The sequence below is a fragment of the Rhopalosiphum padi genome, chromosome 1 (assembly GCF_020882245.1).
Source record: "Rhopalosiphum padi isolate XX-2018 chromosome 1, ASM2088224v1, whole genome shotgun sequence".
NCBI classification, from domain to species: Eukaryota; Metazoa; Arthropoda; class Insecta; order Hemiptera; family Aphididae; genus Rhopalosiphum; species Rhopalosiphum padi.
This window is the reverse complement of record NC_083597.1, coordinates 12,515,808-12,535,532: the sequence shown is the minus strand read 5'-3', so window position 1 is coordinate 12,535,532 and position 19,725 is coordinate 12,515,808. Positions and strand designations below refer to the sequence as shown.

Genomic DNA, 19,725 nt, shown 5'->3' with positions numbered 1-19,725 from the left:
TAAGTAAATATGTGTAAAATAAAAATAAATTATATCATATTTATATAACTTCAGTACCTAATATCAATGATCATAAATTATTATAGTATTTATAGTCAATGCTAATATCTAAGTATTTTGCAGGTAAAATGTGAATATATCTATACTCTATTCGCCGTAAGTTGACCCACTTGCTCAACAAAAACTGGTTGCAGCCACGCAGGCTGCCAAGTCTTCGGAGTGCTAGTGGTGATAATCACCGTACCTGGTGTTTACATAGCGATTTGATTATCTTAACAAACCCGGTGGCTCAGTATGAATGCGTGCAAGTGGGTTAACTTACAGCGAATAGAGTATAGAATACCAAGACATTTTTTGCTGACAAATTACAAGTAATATATTTTATTTGATTTTATTCTGCTTATAAAAATCACATTAGATCCCATTTAAGTCATTAAATATTTACATAGCCCAAAACTAATTAATTTAGGAATGTTAAAATTAATAAAATTCCACCATCTAATGTTGGTAATATCTAGTTAAAAATGTTCTATTAAAATATTAAGTATACACAGTGGTCGGGACGCTACTGTTTTTTTGTAGCATGCTAACGCTATTGCTACTCCCCTCAAAAAAAAATAGCTCGTTATAGCTAAAGCTACTCTTTAAATGTAGTGCGCTATTTCTAACACTTATGAAGCGTACTACTTTTTCACTACATTTTTTTTTTTTTTTTAATTTTCTTGATTTATTTAGATGTTACTTGAGTACTTGGACATTATTTGTTAATACCTACCATTATTTTCTTGTATATTCGGTAGACAAGTTTATTTAATGTATCTCATGTATTTTTGTAACAAAACTAAACAAATAAACGTTTTATTGAAAATTGGTAGTTAGTACGGATTTTACATTCGGTCACTGAAAGGGGTTTGATACTGTAATGAGATTGGAAATTAAATAGAATTGTAATTTACTAAACATTTTTTAATTATGTATAGATATAACAAATAAACTAAACAATATTTCTTTAAATTAATAAAACAAAAAAGTAAAATATAACCAGTCTTTTGGTACTCAATCAAGTCCTTGTATGAGATCAAAAAAATATTTACATAATTATTAATTAACTACTAATCTTAATACCTATCAAATCATTGTATTATACTATTATTATTATACTTTAATAACAATTTATGTTCAAAATTATCATCAGTCATTCATGATATTTTGTTTCTTAATACATCCTTTCCAAAATTGAATAGTCGTTCATCTAATGCATTGGAAGGTAGATCTGTATTTTAACGTAAGTAAATTTTTTTCATAATTGGGAAACCAGCTTTGATGATTTCAAACCCTCATTAAAAAATCTATAGAATTCAGCAAATCTAAGTGAAAATAAAATTAATATGATTATTTTTCTCTACTATTACATGTCCATTTTTTTAAGTATTACCTGTCTTCATCGAATAAAGCAGCATAATTGATGTCTTCAAAACTGAAAAATCCTCTTTTTTGACTATATTACTATGAACAATTCCAATATTCTCCACTGGTAAAATTTCTAGCAGTAAAAAAAAGGTTAAATTAAGTGTTAGGTTAGGATAGCTAGATATACTTAATTAGGTATATCAATGAATGCAATCTACATTAAATGTAAAAGTATAATAAAACATACAAGATTATATACCTATTAAACATCTTGTACTCTATATTGTCTGTTTTCTAAGTTTATTAGTTTTTATAGTTATATAGTTATATGTGTAGTCGAGGTGTAAGGATAAATTTTTAATTTCAGTCACGATAAAACAATAAATATTAATGAACAAATTCAATTAGTCAATTGGTTACAAATATTATAGGATTGTTATATTCTGTAATTACACGCAAGAAAAACATATATTGCAGTTTGTACCGCTCGAGTTGAAAGGTTACCATGTAAAGATGTAAAATTACTATATAGTTATATTAGTCTGTAAATAATGTTGAAATACCTGAAGAACACCAAAAATCAGCTGTAATAAAAGTAGATGAAAGAGGATTAAAAATTAAATGTTGAACAAAATTTGGATCCAAGTGAAAATAAAAAAAACTATTACCAAATCAAATTGATTATTTAAATAAATGTAAGAGAAAAAACATCATAAAGATAAAGGACATAAAAAGTTGAAACTCTTAAAATAATTTGATACTCCGCTGCGACAGCACGCGGCGTGCGGCACACTGGTGACTGGTCACTAACACAGTAACACTGGAAAAATGATAAAATGTCGATCGGACATATGGATAATATAATGACTTATAAATTGTTCTGTGCTTATAATATTATCGCTGGAATCTGAATCGGATATCGAAATTACCGAGTGACATAATATGATATATAAACAAAACATAATATATACATATTGTATAACTATAACCCAACTCGATATCGTAAATTCCAGTGTGTTTTAAAATTATAAGACTTAGTTTTAGACGATTTTATTGACTTTCTACATAAAACACAAGTAGTGATGTAATTGCCCTTTGAGTCCATTCCTTTAAACTAAAAAACTTATTAAGAGCAGGTCACGGTAATTCGATACATTGGGTTGTGTTGTGTGTGTGTGGTTGTTTTATTATATTAATATGACGTACACGTATATTCGGTGGCTTCTGGTTCTGTCTTCTGTCATTTTTAATTCAACTATAGGTACCTATTGGCTATTCTGTATTTAAAATGTTTATTTTATACTTTAAAAAAAACAAATATAGTAACAAAAATAGTAATAATAATCTAAAGATGATAAATCTAACTATTTGAGTATTCATAAGATCAGAATCATTAATACCTAACCAAAAATTGTAGTCATTAAAATTGAATATTTAATTTCATCTATTAAATAAAGAAGATGAAGTGAACTAAGTGAAGGTATAGCAATAAAAAAATAAGGATAATGGGAGGAGTAACTCCCACAACTGTTGTTCAAATAAATTCAACTATTTGATTTCCGAAATTTTAATATTAATACATTTATTTTTAACAATAAATATTATTATATAATTGTTGTTATGATTATAACAATAATAAAAATTGTATAATCATGAAAAAATTAATTAATTTTTCTATTAGTGGTAAATTTCTATGCAGTTTTTTTTCGGAAATTTTATGGAACACGTTTTCTCTTAATCAATTTGTAAATAACCTTAATCATTTTAGGGTTAATCTAATTTTTAAATCACCAAACTAGTAACTATAGATACTTTGTACAAAATTCAATAAATTTCGTCTCATAAAAAAATTAAATAATTGTTTTAAAAGAATACTTAGTATAAAATCTTCTGGTCATGGTTGTATTACAAATTGTCTAAAAAATTACCAAATAAAACAATCATGTTTGTGAATTCTCTTTTTAACGCATGCATTACTTGTTTAGTGTTTACTTCATCTTAGTCACCGCATTACTGAAAAAAACCGATTACCTAGAATTCTTATAAAAAAAACCCGGACAGGCGGACAGCTATAAACCAATCAGCCTATTAAATGTCTATCTAAAATTTTTAAAAGATTTATCATCTAAAGAGGAAAAACTTAAATTATCTATAGATTTCATAGGTATAATTCCAAAATTTCAATTTGGTTTCAAAACACACCTTTCACACTTTCACAGTTTAACAACTTCTATGCATCACCGAACATATAAGCAATATATATTATATTCATAATTGAAAACATTCGCTAAAACGCCCTTTGCTACTTTATTTAAATTTCGACAAGTCATTTTAGCGTACGACATTCGCGCCTTTGCATAGGCCGTTAATGCGATCTAGTGGATACGGAACGAGTGTATTTCATATTTCCCAATGTCCGTTTGTAAACAATTAAAAATGTTGAATTTGATTTCGGTATTTGATAACTAATATCTCACTACTCAGAACTCACGACAGTCGCGGTCGCACCAAATACTGAATTCTACTGATTATAATTTATAATCATGTAAAAACACTTAAAACACTAAAAACTAAAATGTAATATTTATATTATATTGTCATTTATGTTTCTAAATTTTGTTTTATTAACTATTAATTACCAACTATTTGTAATAGCATAATAGGTATTAAAATCTAATTAGTATAAATGATTTTTTTACCTACTTGCCAAAATAGTATAGAATAACAAGTATTGAAAAACTGTTGGCAATAACTATTATATATATAGATCTTATAATAAGTATCAATAATTAAATTGGAAACATTTCATAGACAAAATCATGGACAAAATAACAGATCATTTAAAATCAAAATTAATTTGTGCATTTAATATTCCTTTATAAATGGTTTTTGGATGTTGGATAAATTGATAGCACATTTTCAGGTAGTTTTTATAAAAATTGAAGTAGTTATAGATCTTTCATCTTAAATCAGTTAAATCTTAATGTATTGCTTTAAATATTACTGCATTAGCTATATAAATATTATAATAAAGGGATAATAGTATACATATATTTTTTTTTAGGTAAAATGGCATTCAATTTTGAGTCTAATGTACTTAATTCAATTGAGAATATATCATCTAAAGTTTCATTTTGGAACATTGACTTACCTGAAAGTCCATGGGATGTAGATGATGATTTAGAAGACTTGGACGTATTGTGTGAATTGGTTAGAAATCAATACTTGAAACGTCTCCATCAAACATTGCTCAATAATTTAAATGTTACTAATAGTTACAAAAAAAATCCTCTTAATCAGATTCAACAATCTGTTGATAAATGTTTGGCTGAATTGGAAAAGCAAGCTCTAAGACGATGTATGATTGCTAGTATTTATCGAGAAGGCATGACTAATTTGGTATGTTTTTATTTCTGTAATGCTATTTATTAATTTTAAACATATTGCTTATGTTGTTTGTGTTTATACCTACGAATATTTATTATCTTTACTCAAATTATTGAATTACAGTGAAAACTCTATAACGAATTTGAAGGGACCAAGAGATTTCTTACGTTATAGAGAGATTTCGTAATAGAGAGGGTATAAGAATTATATAATAGGTTATAAATCAAACCAATCATTATAATGTAATATTTACGTTATGTAGAGTTTTTCTTTATAATGAGTTTCATTATAAACTATAAATAGGTTTTACTGTATAATAAAATATTAATTAGGTATTATACCTAATTATGTCAATGTTAACTTAATAAACTTACTATTTGGTAAATTAGATTGTACCAATTGTGGTAAATAAATAATACATTATTATCATTAGGTAGTACATATGTTGCTCGATAGGTAGATAATTATAAGGGAATAATGTGGGGCATGTCCCGTTTATCCCCATTTAAGTTGTAAATACCTGTTCGTCCTCTCGGGCCTGTGTTCTACATATACATACCAGCTTCGCGGAGGAAGGTAGTTCTCGGACCCTCAGGACCCTGGAGGGTTCACCAAATTGTTTAAATTGTATGGTTATTTTTTTATTCAATAATCGATGCTGCAGGGGGCTAAGCAATGTGAAAACAGTTCGGCCCTCATGTAGTGATTTACAAGGGGGAAAAAAAAGTAGATAATTAAAAAGAGTATTTATATTTAATTTAATATTAATAGATAGATAGTTATACTAACATAATAATTAATAGTTAATGTTTTTTATATATTTAGATTAATAAAGTGAAGACTGACACAAAAAATGGAATGCTATATGATTTACTTAAACATATTATTGATTCAAACAATCAAATGCCATTATGTGAAAAATTATTTGGAGCTGAGAATGTAACAAACAAATCAGTGGGTATTGATGTAAGTGTTAATACTGAACAAAAATGTAATAAAGTTACATCAACACAGACTGAAATATGGACAGATCCAGAAAAATTATTTGGAGCTGAGAATGTAACAAACAAATCAGTGGGTATTGATGTAGGTGTTAATACTGAACAAAAATGTAATAAAGTTACATCAACACAGACTGAAATATGGACAGATCCAGACAATAATTTACCTGTTCAGATCCCTGTTAATAAAATTAATACAGATCTGGTAAAAGAACCTATTTTACCTTCTAGTTCCTATAATTTGAAATCTAAGATCTCTGAATCAAATATCTTTAATAATTTAAATTCTTTATTAAAATCATCTTGTTCTTCAAATTCCTCTTCTGATGCTCATATGGAAGTAAATTACAAGTATGAATCTTCTGAATTTGAAAATTTACAAAGGAAAGATGAACAAGAAAATTCTACATCAAATGATTTATTAAGTATAAATGCATTATTAAGAGATCTTCAAGATTCTCCTGAATATGAACAACAGTCTTCAAAATTAGAAGAACGTTTAATTGCCTTAGGGTTAGCAATTGAAAATAATAATTCCACAGAGAATTTAACCGACTTAACTAAACCAATTAATATAAGTCCTGATATTATACGACCTGATAAAATAAATGAAATTCTTTCGGACAAATTTAAAAGTAAACGAGTAGCCAAATCATATCAATTACGAAACAGTATGAATAAATTGCCTCAAAGTCTACAAATAAGACTGAACCAAAAATTTAAATACTTGTTTGGAAGTAGTCATTCTTATGAATGTGATCCATTATCTGAAGAAGAAGAACGTATTATAGCACATAAAAGGATTGTAAAAATGGTTGTCGAATTTATGACACCTTATTACAAAGCACACCGTATCAACAGACATTTATTTAAAAATCTTGCTAAATTAATCTCTAAGAATCTTATGGATCGAGCATATGACCCAGGTAATTTTGTCTTAAGTGATAGTTTGTTTTATCTAGTTATTAAATATTAATGAAACTATAAGATTTGATAAAAATAAAGTATCTACTTAATTAATGCCACTAACTATATTGAATGTGATTGTATAAATAAACATAGTAAAAACAAAAAATTATAATTTATGAAACATTATTTATAAATAACTTTTAAGCTTAAAAATGTGGGAAGAATTAATCATGTTTGTGTTATGTGGCAGTATAGCATAATCAACATGGCATAATGGCATACCATAAAAACAACTAAAATAAATTCAATTTAGTTTTTACAATAAAATTATACTAACATAATTATATCTTTTAAATATTTTGTTATTACAATTTGTGTAATTTAAATCGAATAACTGATAAGTGAATTATAGTCTTATAAAATTATAAAAAATGTTGGTATATGGTCACTAAAATGTTATACTACACTTCCAAGCAGTTCCGAACTTTCGCTTAGGCAAACTAGACAGCTGCTTAGAGGCCCTTAACTTTCAAGGCCTAGGCACTCGGCCAAGTTCAAAAAAATAAGTCACATAAAATGGATCAACATGGAAAAATATTTTATGTATAGAATATTATTTATTTATTATTTTAAGGCTTAGATAGAAATAGGCTTATATGTATATACAATTATGAGGTAGGTAGTAATTTGAAAATTAATATAATGTTACATTATAATACTATATTGTTAAAAAGTGATGTGCATCGGAACCTATTTTATACATCTTTAAAAGAAAATTTAAAAGACTTTTTATTAACATATTTTGAAAAGGTTTCTTCTTTAGTAGCTGCCTTGAGGCCCTGAGACCCTTAAGTTCGGCACTGCTTCCAAGACGTGTACATTATATCTATAAATATACCACGAGCCCTTATGTATAGCAATTTAGGAAAATGTTGGTTTCTAAGTTGGATGATGTTGGACTGAATTCGAATGTTTTTAAAAATTTAGTGGGTATTTAAATAAACATTAATAGGCATATTAGGACATTTTCACTTGTTTAGTACAATTTATATTTTTTAATTAGTAAAAGCTATTTTTGATACCATATTTGTATAAACCTATTTTTTTTAGTCATTTTGACTTAATCTGCTATGTATTTTAAAATTGGTTTATAGTGATTTAATTTTCATTATAAATACATTTTTTTAAACTTATTGAATGACAATTTTGTTGAAAATTTAACAGTTAATAACATTTTTAGTTTCAATTATTATTTTATAGTTAAAGTAATTGTAACAATTAAGTAAGATATTATTTATAATTTAGTACAAACTACAAGAATATTTTACTAAAAAAAATTCCTAAAAATATTAAAAATAAACATGTATATGTATGTATGAGTTTATACATTTTAATAGATTGGAAAAAAAATATTTTCTAATATTTAATTTTAAATACTTCTTATTCAGATAATTTTGATTTTAGAGCTTTTTGGTGTTTAGTCAAAATTACTTGAAAAATAGTCTCACCAAAAATAGTTTCAAAAAAATGCTGTTTAAAAAAATATTAAATTGTACCATGCATATTCCTATACATTTATAATACCCCCTGTATACTAGCTTGCAAAAAAAAGTTCTGATTCTTTATAAATTTATCTGGTATAGAAATTGGATGATCCCTAAATTAGTGAACAAATGCTGGAGTGGCTTGTTATAAGATACTAAGAGCGACTGTTTCTGCGCTGAAAATAAAAAAAAAATGTTTTAAGTTTAATAGGTTTATTCATAATTCATAACAGAAGATTGAACATTCAAGTAAAAAATAAGTGTATTTTGCATCTATATGACTATATTATAAATTTTAACAGTTAATGAAAAATGTAACTAAAGAAGAACCTAAAAATATTACATTGGTCCTAGTAAATTTAGTTGGTGGGTGGGTGGTTGTTTTGAAACTTGCTCCTTGAGTTATGAAAACTCAAGCCACCACTGACAAATGGTATATATTTATGATATTCATTTTGAAAAATATTATTTATTTTATTACATATGCACGTTTCTTGTATACAATATTAATATTTGATTTTAAAATTAAATTGTTTAGATGAAAACACAGTAGCCAATGGAGTTAATGAATTTTTTACTGGAAATAGATGCATTAAGACAGTTGAAGATATCTATATCAATAATTGAATACCTAATTGCTTCAATACATCATAATTAACCAATTTACTACAATGGTTATTTTATTGTACACATAACATATTTATGATTTTCAATCACTTAAATGTTTTTTTTTTTACTTAATATATACATATATTATGTATGTATGTATGTTTTTTTTGTTATGTGTAATTTAATTATGAATTATTGACTTTTTAGTAATCTTCACTTTTAATAGCAATATATTTTATACTATATTCTATAGTTCTATACTTTTATATATCTTATACTCATTTAAAATCTTTAGAAATGTGAGATTCCTATTATTTTTATTACTATAAAATATGTCGAATATAAGAATTATGATTATGATGCATCACTGTTTAGGAGTTAGGACCCCGATTAAAGTCAGGTTTGAGTGATTGATGACAGTTATTTAGATAGCTCACTTATATAATTTTTATTTTTGAACCTAACTAATAATTATTTTGAGATCAATAATAAACTAAATTAGGTTCATTTATAAGTGGCTATAATACATTTCTGTATCTTAAATTAGGCCATAATTAACCTCAGCTGTATGCCAGTCAAATGTTACTAGAGTTAAATAAAATATTATGGATAATGTTAGTAATACCTATTATGTATCAGTGTCAATGTGTATATCTGAAATGGTTAATATTTAATACTTTTTCAGTTATAAGTTCTAGTATAAAACATAACATGATTCTGTTGATGGTATTAGTATTCATTATCATTATTATTATGTATGTACATATTATACAGTGTACAGCATGATTCTTTATTGAATAACATTTATTTCAAAATCTAGTAACATTTTTGAATATATTGTTTTACCTAATTTCCAGTCGAAATAAAACATTTTTTATCCACATTGTAATATTGGTCAAAGTTCTTGATATTTAGGTAATTTTTATTTTTTTATTTTTTATTCTAAGGTCAGTGAACCTCTATTTCAATGAATATTAATTTATATTTTTTTATTAGTAAAAAGGTAGGTTAAACTAATTTGTTACAAAAATATGGCACTTAGTACAGCTTACAGCAAGCTAACTGGTTACCTAGTAGGTATTTAATATCGATATCATTGACTATTATTAATCATTATCAACTTAAGGTAATAGGTAAGTAAATAGTCAATACTACAATATAACCACACTATGATGGTTCATAGTTTGAATATTGTTTAAAATTAGTCTAAATATTTTCAATATTTTATTGTACAAAATAATAATACTTATACGTAATGGAAAAAAGTTTCAAATAATAACAATTCATTTTTTTTAAATTTTAACATTTATAATTTACCTGCTAAATCACTAAAATAGTAAAATCGTTATTTTTCGTTAAAATATACTCAAATTTTGAAATTTTTAAGTTTAAACGTTTATGAAAAATGCAAACTAATTTAAAATATTTTAATAAATATTCAGCTATTTCTATACCTAGCTGATGAAGTGATGGGTATTTACTATAACTAACATCCTAACTAATAAATAATTATAGTACTTAATCATTGATTTTTAAATGGTATTTATGTAGACCGGATAAATAAAATGAGTATTGGTCAATTTAATAATAAAATTGGCTCCTGTAATCACAACATGGGCTATATTTTAAGTTCTAAAAATCATTCAGAGTAGTCTCTGATCGATGCATACTACTTGCATCCAAAATATTATTAGTAGGTGATTTGCGACTCATTAAAAAAGAGTCATAGTCTATTTGCGCCCATGAATAACTTTTTAGACAGCCTATAGTTGAATGGTTGCATCCCAGCATAAATAAAGCATAATTATAACATAAATTAATTATTACAATCTATTATAAAACAGAATATATTAATTGCATATGATTCCACTAGGCACATTTGATTATATTATACATTCAGTGGTGGATTAACCACTTGGACGGCAACTTGTAGAGGGTGGCAAATGTGTTAAGTTATTTTATTTTTATTCTAAAAAAGGGGAGCGGTAAACCCAGAGCGTGCCTTAGGGCGCCAAGAAGGTTAATCTGCCACTGTACTCGTATCTATACATTAAATTATCACTTCACATACAATTGTACTAATTAGTAATTATTAATAGATTATGTAAAAAAAGCATATTAAAACAATTAATAATTATGCATAGTTAAGAAACTTAATGACTTAACATAGACATAATATTTATGGACGCAACTCAGTCACGACTGTTCCCAAAACGAGACGCAACAGGCGCGGATTCTAAACATTTTAACAGAGGGTGCTCGAAAAAAAAATGTTACACCTTTTTACTTTTATTTAATTTATTAGTGCTAACGTTTTTCAAACATCTGTACCTATTTATTAAATATTAACTTCTACGAGTAGCAGTTTTCGGTTTATTTAATTGGGATGATTTCCAGAATTGTTTCCACAAAGTAACCTCATCTCTAACCTCCTCAATTGAGACAATCGTCGATATAAAATTTGTTCGATATCTGTATCTTCGCGTAAAAAAATAGTATTAAATATTGTAAATACATAATCGTTTCATGACTGTGGCCTACGTATTCGATATTAAATAGGTAATCCAAAAACGTTTACTGTGAGATTCAGTCGATTCAGAATCATTTTTGGAACCCTACATGGTAAAATAATTATATAATTATATTTCACTTTATATATAATAATAATTATCGATAAACAACTAACAATAGTTGTTATCGTCGTATGAAACGACGATAGGTAGCGGAAAGCATCGATTTATTATTTTTATTTTGAAAAATAAATGATATAGGTAACTTTATTCGTTGGCACTGTTGGCAGCTCAGATGACAGGGGGTGACCGAGCACCCCATAAATTACTCTATGGAGCACCCATAGCCCCCCCTCTGAATCCGGGTCTGAGACTCAAGTTACCTGTTGAATTTGTTATCTGCAAAATATACCGTTTAAGAGACCCAATTAGTATGCGCCTCTCTGTAAAGGCTTTAATCAAAAATGTTCTAATACCTTTAGCCTACTGGTTACCGTAATATTATATTAATACATAATACATTAATACATACTTTAATACTTAATAGTTAATACGTAGTATAATAATAATTTAGTGTATATTGTATATAGTGCAGTATTAGTAGCGCGGCGGTCTGTATGTGTATATAATACAGGGGTACCTAGGTATATAACGCATTAACGCGAGTAATAAAAATGGTGTAAGTAGTATAAAATCACCCGGATCACAAATTCACAAATCATTTTTTATTCCCCCCGATAGTCGTCTCAAAATTAAAAAACAACTAACCCATAAATAATAGCATTACGCAAAATTATCTTTTTTAAATTATCGTTGTTTGTTAGCAGTTGACCTCCTTCTAAATTATGGATGGCTGGGCGGTTTTAATCGTGTGTATTATAAATTATAAATAACATAAATGTACTTATTTAATATCAAATAAATGTACAAAATTGTTATAATTTTGAAGAGATTCGAATCAAATTTTATTTCTACATTTTGGTTATTAAGTTTTGTAGGTATGGCTATACCGTAATCTGATCAATATATCCCGACAGGATAATATGCTGTTGCTATAGTTACAGTCTTTCTCAAGCATGCTCTGTGGTCCATTATAGACTTGTAACTTTTAGTTTTTTCCTTTACACAGTTACACATTTACAATACATACCTATCATAAGATGTAAATTACGATGTAATCGTATTATTTTTTTAATAATTAGCATGATAATTTGTTTAAATATACATATATAATTCTAACAAAAATAACAATAAATGTATCAAACAATAATTAAAAACTAAACTTAATATTTTGGGCGTACGCAAAAAATTGCTTATCGATTTTTAAAAAAAATGTATAAGATATTTAAAGTTCAATTTAGCATGATGAAACCAGTTTTCAGTGTTTTTCTGTTATTTTTATTTTTTATATTTGATTGTAAAAGCGAAAATTTAGAAAAAGAAAATACCGATAATAATCCATATGAATTTCACATTGGTGGAGTTTTAAGTAGCAATGCAAGTGAAGATTATTTCAAACAAACAATTGAAGTAATGTACAATTTATACTTGATATGCGTTATGAATAATTTTAGTATAAATAATATAACTATTAGTGATTCTTAAGTCACGAATTTGCTGTCAATACGTCTTTATCAGTTTAATATTTATATTTTACTAATTTGCATGCGTGGTATATGTATATAAATCTCAAAAAGTAATCATTATAATATTTTTACGTTCTTTTTAAATTCTAAACAATGAATGTATTTATGCTGTGTTTTTCTTGTATTTGAAGACACTTTTTACAGCAGAAAAATATAATTCGCAAATTCCTTAATATCAATTTCAATATATTTTTTTCCGATAGAAAGTGAATTTATAATTGGTACTTTAGGGGATCAAAAATAAAAATGTCCTAGTACTTTTTTAAACAATTGAGGGGGGGGGAGGAAAAAATGTGAATATTTATCCAAAATCAGTTTTTTCTTTTGTTGTAATACAAAACAAATAACCATTTATACTTTAGACTTTCACCAAATGTTTATAGTTTGTATTGGAATTTTGTATACATGTTTTAGTTTTAAAAATAATTTGTTTATTTTTGGTTTTTTTATTTAAAAATTGTAGATAAAAAATGTTTACTTGGTAAAAATGAAATTCAAGGTTCTTCATAAATTGTTTTAAATGTAGTTTAAAAATATTAAAAATATTTAGGCACATTTGTTTTTAGTGAACAAAATAAAAGTGGTTTATAAATATAAATAATGTTATTGAAAAACTTATGACGAGAAAAATATTTAGATGAGACAGATAATTTTTTTGTCAAATGTCGACCTAAATAAAATATTTCAACGACATTAAACTATACCTAATGTCCTAATACCTATGTATAATATTATAATCAATATTAATTTACATATATCTTATGTAAGTATTTTAGTATTTATAATATTAAGTTTAAAAAAATAAAGATTTATAATAATTATAATATCTATATATTACCTTTTACCTATAATTATTATAATATGTAGTTTATACCTATTGGTTATTATTTTTTAAAACTAAAATTTAGTGTTATTTTATATTTTATGCAGTTCAATTTAAGCTCATTTTAGTACCTAGATATATAGAATATAGATACTTAAAAAATATTTAGGTTTATGCGAAATATTAACACTTCTATAAGTAATTTAACTAGGCACTAAGCCACTAACTTATCTTTATTCATATTTTATTGTCAAAATATAAATGTAAAAACATAATGAGCTTTTATTAAGCTATTTACCATTATATTTTTGTTTAAATATAATACTTTCAAATTCAAATGGAATTAGGCAAACGATACTTTTGTTTAAAGATAGGTCTTATAAAATATAAGTCATCACTTGTGCCTATTGTACCTATTGTGCTATTTATGCCATGTATACAATAAAAATTATCATTTATACGAAAACTATATGCATATAATAAGTGTGTGTTTTATTATAAATGATATGTCCCCAGTAATTGTCGAGATATAATATAATATATTTGTTAAAATCTCATTCAAAAAAAAATATAACAATAAGTGTAAGTGTGTGATAATTTTTTGAACGCTTATAAGTAATAGATATGTATATTCATGTAACATTTCATTGTTGTTCTTATAGCATCTCAACTTCAATACACCATTTATGAAACCTGGTAATACTTTCTACGCTCATTCCATAAAAATGGATCCAAATCCAATCAAAACCGCTCTCAACGTTTGTAAGCAACTTATCGTGCGAAGGGTGTATGCTGTTATTGTTTCTCATCCACAAATCGGAGATCTGTCTCCAGCTGCTGTATCATACACCAGTGGCTTCTATCATATACCCGTGATTGGAATTTCGTCTAGAGATTCTGCTTTTTCGGATAAAGTAACCACAATAATTATTATACATTTATACTATTAATTGCGTCAACTTGATTTGCATTGTTGACTATTGTTGTGTAAATCTGAAACTTTTTTAATTTGTTACAGAATATTCACGTATCATTCCTTCGTACTGTTCCACCTTATTCACACCAAGCCGAAGTATGGGTGGAATTACTCAAATATTTCAATTATTTAAAGGTATACAATATCATATAATATAAATATGTGTTGTTACACGACATTGTGCGTAGTTTGAATTTATATCTTAGATAAATACTGTAAACATTGTTATTTAGTGTTATTCAGTTTAAGTTTTAATAATTTTGACATCATATGTGCTGTAGGTAATATTTATCCACAGCTCTGATACCGACGGTAGAGCGTTTGTCGGCAGGTTCCAAACTACTTCGCAAAATCAAGGAGAAGACATCGAAAAGAAAGTCCAGGTTGTTACTATAATAAATAATAATAAACCGGTTAAAAAATATATTATACTAATAATATGTAATTTAGTAACATAACCGTGTCAATTTAATAAAGTATAACTTTGATATTTTCGTGTCAGAAGTTTAAAAAAACATTATCGCCTGAATATTACGATATTATGCCGATATGCCGCAGCAACTTTCAAATCGTCTTACTGTAATCCACGCTGGTCATAAACGACACCTAACTATGTGGTGTCTATATGTATAGTCTAAAAGTCTAAGCCCTCCCCCACACCCCACGATAAACGTAACAGCTGTAGCATACAAATAATATTGGATCACTTATTATATATCAAATTGAGCAATATATAAAAAATATAACAGTATTTTATGCAGTAATAGCATCTAAGTGGCTAAGTGTTTTGAGTTTTCTTTTTGAATGCACTAGGTAGAGGCGGTTATCGAATTTGAACCGGGCCTGTTTCATTTCAATAATCAATTAAATGAAATGAAGAACGCACAAGCCAGGGTGTATTTAATGTACGCAAGCAAAATAGATGCAGAAATCATTTTTAGAGATGCGGCCAATCGAAACATGACCGAGGCTGGATATGTATGGATAGTAACAGAGCAAGCTTTAGATGCCAATAATGTACCGGAAGGAACAATCGGATTGAAATTAGTTAACGCCTCTAACGAATTAGCTCATATATACGATAGCATGTACGCATATTATACATTTATTCTAGTAAAATGGAGTTTTTTTTATATGTATTAAAAAATACAAATTCAATATTCTTGTTTTGATTTGGTCTACTATAGATATATATTGGCTTCAGCGATTACAGATATGAACCGTACAAAAACTATAACACCACCGCCGGCTGATTGTGATAACTCTGGTGCTATTTGGGATACGGGCAAGACTCTTTTCGAGTAATTTTTTCTAACTATAAAAATCAGTTTATTTAGCATGAAATTTAATTATTAAAAATTTCTTTAGATATGTAAAAAAACAAGTGTATAAAGATGGACACACGGGTAAAGTAGCTTTCGATAATAACGGCGATCGAATATATGCTGAATATGATATAGTCAATGTCAAAGAAGTGGCCAATAAAGATGCTATTGGGAAATATTATTTTAATAATGTAAATTAATAAATAATAATAATTTACCTAATGATAAAATAATAATATCGATGATTCTAAATATATAATTGATTTTAGGAGCTTAATAAGATGAAACTACGGCTTAACGAATCTAACATTATATGGCCAGGACGTTTAAAAAAGAAACCTGAAGGTTTTATGATCCCTACACATTTAAAAGTATTAACAATAGAAGAAAAACCATTTGTGTATGTAAGACCATTAAAGAAGGATGATGGAAATAGTTGTAAGACAGATGAAATAATGTGTCCGTTGTATAATACTTCATCTAAAGGTAAATTATTTTATTTTAAAAAATTAATAAAAATTGGATAATAATTTGTATTTGTTTATTTTAATTCTAGAACCAATAGTATACTGTTGTAAAGGATATTGTATTGATTTGCTTGTGGAGCTTTCTCAAACGATAAATTTTACGTACAGTTTATCATTATCACCAGATGGACAATTTGGAAACTATGAAATAAGAAACAACTCAGGTCAATACTTTCATTAAATATAAAAACGTACAATGTTAGATTATACATATTATAATATAACTGTGATAAATAACTTTAGCTAGTGGAAAAAAAGAATGGAATGGTTTGATTGGTGAAATAGTTTATGAAAGAGCTGATATGATATTAGCTCCTCTTACCATTAATCCAGAAAGAGCAGAATTTATAGAGTTCAGTAAACCATTTAAATACCAAGGAATTACTATTTTAGAGAAGAAGGTAAATTATTTATCTTAGATATTGGGTATAATAAAAAACTCACTAATTAGGTACTATATTTATTTTTATTTTTTAATATTTTGATAAAATATTCAAATTAAAAAATCCTTGTATATCTTTTAAAAGAAAAATACCTCAACAATTAAAATGTACCACAATGTTTTTGGCGTAACTCAGTTACTACTTTCAAAAACATGATTTTTCATTTTTTATGTTTTAGCCATCAAGGTCTTCGACACTTGTATCGTTTTTGCAACCATTCAGCCACACGCTTTGGGTGCTTGTTATGGGTTCTGTTCATGTGGTCGCGCTTGTCTTATATCTACTCGACAGGTTTTCTCCTTTTGCTAGATTCAAGTTAATTAATGCCGACGGTACAGAAGAGGATGCACTTAATTTATCAAGTGCTACATGGTTCGCGTGGGGAGTGTTGTTAAACAGCGGTATTGGCGAAGGAACACCAAGGAGTTTCTCAGCTAGAGTACTAGGAATGGTATGGGCTGGATTCGCCATGATTATCGTTGCATCATACACTGCCAACTTGGCCGCTTTTCTCGTGCTCGAAAGACCCAAGACTAAACTATCTGGAATTAATGATGCTAGGGTAGGAAGCTTATTTAATAATAATAATAGTCTAATAGAAATAGTTATCAACTACTTATACATAGCTATTGATTTGTTCTATAATAGCTCCGCAGTACAATGGAAAATTTAACTTGTGCAACAGTAAAGGGATCCGCAGTAGATATGTATTTTAGACGTCAAGTGGAATTGTCAAACATGTATAGGACAATGGAAGCCAACAACTACGAAACTGCTGAAGATGCAATTCGAGACGTGAAGAACGAGTACGATCATAATATAAATAATTATCATCAATGTTTATTGAAATTTAAAATGATTTTCAGTAAGCTTATGGCATTTATATGGGACAGCAGTCGTTTGGAATTCGAAGCTGCACAAGATTGTCAATTAGTCACGGCTGGCGAATTATTTGGACGCTCTGGGTATGGAGTTGGTCTACAAAAAGGTTCACCTTGGTCTGAAGCAGTTACATTATCGATTTTAGACTTCCACGAGAGTATGTCTATGTATTATATATAATATATACACTCTACATAGCTATAAAGTAGATACAGTTTAAACCTCGATATTTTTTAATCAGGTGGTTTCATGGAAAGCTTGGACGATAAATGGATATTTCAAGGGAGAGTAGAACAATGTGAAGATCAAGAAAAAACACCCAATACTTTAGGATTGAAAAATATGGCTGGTGTGTTTATACTCGTCGCTGTGGGTATAGTGGTTGGAATGGTTTTAATCGTTATAGAGATAGGCTACAAAAAACATCATGTACGTAAACAGAACAGATTGCAGTTAGCCCGTAATTATGGACAAACGTGGAGGGCTATAGTTCAAGTTAGTGTAAATTGTTATACTTGACGGATGGTTTAATTTAGTAAAATGAAAATATATATGTGTATGTCTATAAATAATGTTTATATCATCTAATATTCTATACAGAAACGAAAAATGATGAGAATGCAAGGTCGAACTAGTGGTGTTGGAGCACTAAGTCTGTCGGTTGAAGCATTGCCGAGAAGCGTTCTAAACATACAAAGTCCAATTCGATCAATTGAAACATTACCGAGAACTTGCCGCAACTCACCAAGCCCAACTCGAGCTTGGTCCGGTCGACAAATGGTACACAGAAAGAGTGATGATATTCCTTTACGGTCACCAATTGGAGGTCCTCCACAGTTACATTTCCATAATAATCTCATGTAATTGGCATTATAAACATAATTTATATTAATATATTATATAGTTAATCATAATTCAAATATGATAAAGAAATTAAATCTACTTATCAGGATAGATATATGAGATATTAAATAGGATTTAATATATAAATTACATAAGAATATTAGTGTTTTGTATCTGTGTACTAGGGATTACGAAATAGGGACAATATAGACGACCACATTATAATTCCTAGTTTCTAATATTTCATTATAATATGAAATATAATTTATGCTACCATTGCTACCTATTATTAATTTAATTTTTTGCTATATAGTATTTTGTTTGTTTAAATTTTATTATATTTGTTATTATTGTTATTAAATGTATATATCATATTTATAAACATACTCGTATACACACAGATTTATTATATAATATATATAATATATATATATTACATATTTAAATACCTATAATCTATATAAATTATTATATTTAATTATTTGAACATAATTATTTTATTTAAATGCGATATGTTTAAATGTTAACGAGTATTATAGGTACCTACTGAAGAGTGAATAAATTAAATGACTTTTTAAACTTTAAAATTTTACTTATGAATTTTAAATACTGTGAAATCGTGCGAATTTCGACGATTTTCATTTATCTACCAATTCATTTATCTATCAAATTCAAAATTTTTTTTTAAAATGAATTTTAATACCTACTAAAATTAGTTATAAGGACTTAAATGAATTTCTGTTATATCAATTCTTACACATTTATTAAGTTTTTTAAACTTAGGTATACATCAAGTTCTTTTTAAACATTTATTTTAAATGATGAATTTATTGCAAATCCCCTTGCAATGGAATAAAAATTCTCGTTTATCATTTCATACAAAGAAAAGG

The 19,725-nt window shown here is 27.1% G+C and overlaps 2 protein-coding genes and 1 long non-coding RNA gene across 3 annotated transcripts; 2 read left to right on the top strand and 1 right to left on the bottom strand.

Annotated features, from left to right (window-relative positions):
• Positions 1-3: 3 nt before the first annotated feature.
• LOC132932271 (uncharacterized) lies at positions 4-2,203 on the bottom strand. The gene is made up of 3 exons (XR_009662840.1): positions 1,974-2,203; positions 1,436-1,543; positions 4-1,367 (listed from the first exon to the last, which is right to left on the bottom strand). It is a non-coding gene; the product is annotated as an uncharacterized LOC132932271 (long non-coding RNA).
• Positions 2,204-3,902: 1,699 nt separating this feature from the next.
• On the top strand, positions 3,903-9,112 carry LOC132918040 (uncharacterized). The gene is made up of 4 exons (XM_060979094.1): positions 3,903-4,333; positions 4,475-4,809; positions 5,623-6,724; positions 8,790-9,112. The coding sequence occupies exons 2-4, from the start codon at positions 4,480-4,482 to the stop codon at positions 8,876-8,878; spliced, it is 1,521 nt and encodes a 506-aa protein (XP_060835077.1). The 5' UTR covers positions 3,903-4,333; positions 4,475-4,479; the 3' UTR covers positions 8,879-9,112.
• A 3,358-nt stretch (positions 9,113-12,470) lies between these two features.
• On the top strand, positions 12,471-19,217 carry LOC132932035 (glutamate [NMDA] receptor subunit 1). The gene is made up of 15 exons (XM_060998220.1): positions 12,471-12,900; positions 14,502-14,753; positions 14,858-14,950; positions 15,097-15,198; positions 15,629-15,903; positions 16,003-16,116; positions 16,184-16,331; positions 16,410-16,626; positions 16,697-16,831; positions 16,911-17,068; positions 17,289-17,672; positions 17,759-17,916; positions 17,977-18,149; positions 18,234-18,487; positions 18,593-19,217. Exons 1-15 carry the CDS (start codon positions 12,703-12,705, stop codon positions 18,854-18,856), a joined length of 2,925 nt encoding a protein of 974 aa, XP_060854203.1. The 5' UTR covers positions 12,471-12,702; the 3' UTR covers positions 18,857-19,217.
• Positions 19,218-19,725: the final 508 nt, after the last annotated feature.

Excerpts from the sequence above, each read along its gene's own strand:
- LOC132918040 (XM_060979094.1), top strand. The coding sequence starts at position 4,480 with ATGGCATTCAATTTTGAGTCTAATGTACTTAATTCAATTGAGAATATA. Across the intron at positions 4,810-5,622 it reads GAGAAGGCATGACTAATTTG|ATTAATAAAGTGAAGACTGA; the intron begins GTATGTTTTTAT and ends TTATATATTTAG. Across the intron at positions 6,725-8,789 it reads GGATCGAGCATATGACCCAG|ATGAAAACACAGTAGCCAAT; the intron begins GTAATTTTGTCT and ends TAAATTGTTTAG.
- LOC132932035 (XM_060998220.1), top strand. The coding sequence starts at position 12,703 with ATGTATAAGATATTTAAAGTTCAATTTAGCATGATGAAACCAGTTTTC. Across the intron at positions 12,901-14,501 it reads ATTTCAAACAAACAATTGAA|CATCTCAACTTCAATACACC; the intron begins GTAATGTACAAT and ends TTGTTCTTATAG. Across the intron at positions 14,754-14,857 it reads ATTCTGCTTTTTCGGATAAA|AATATTCACGTATCATTCCT; the intron begins GTAACCACAATA and ends AATTTGTTACAG.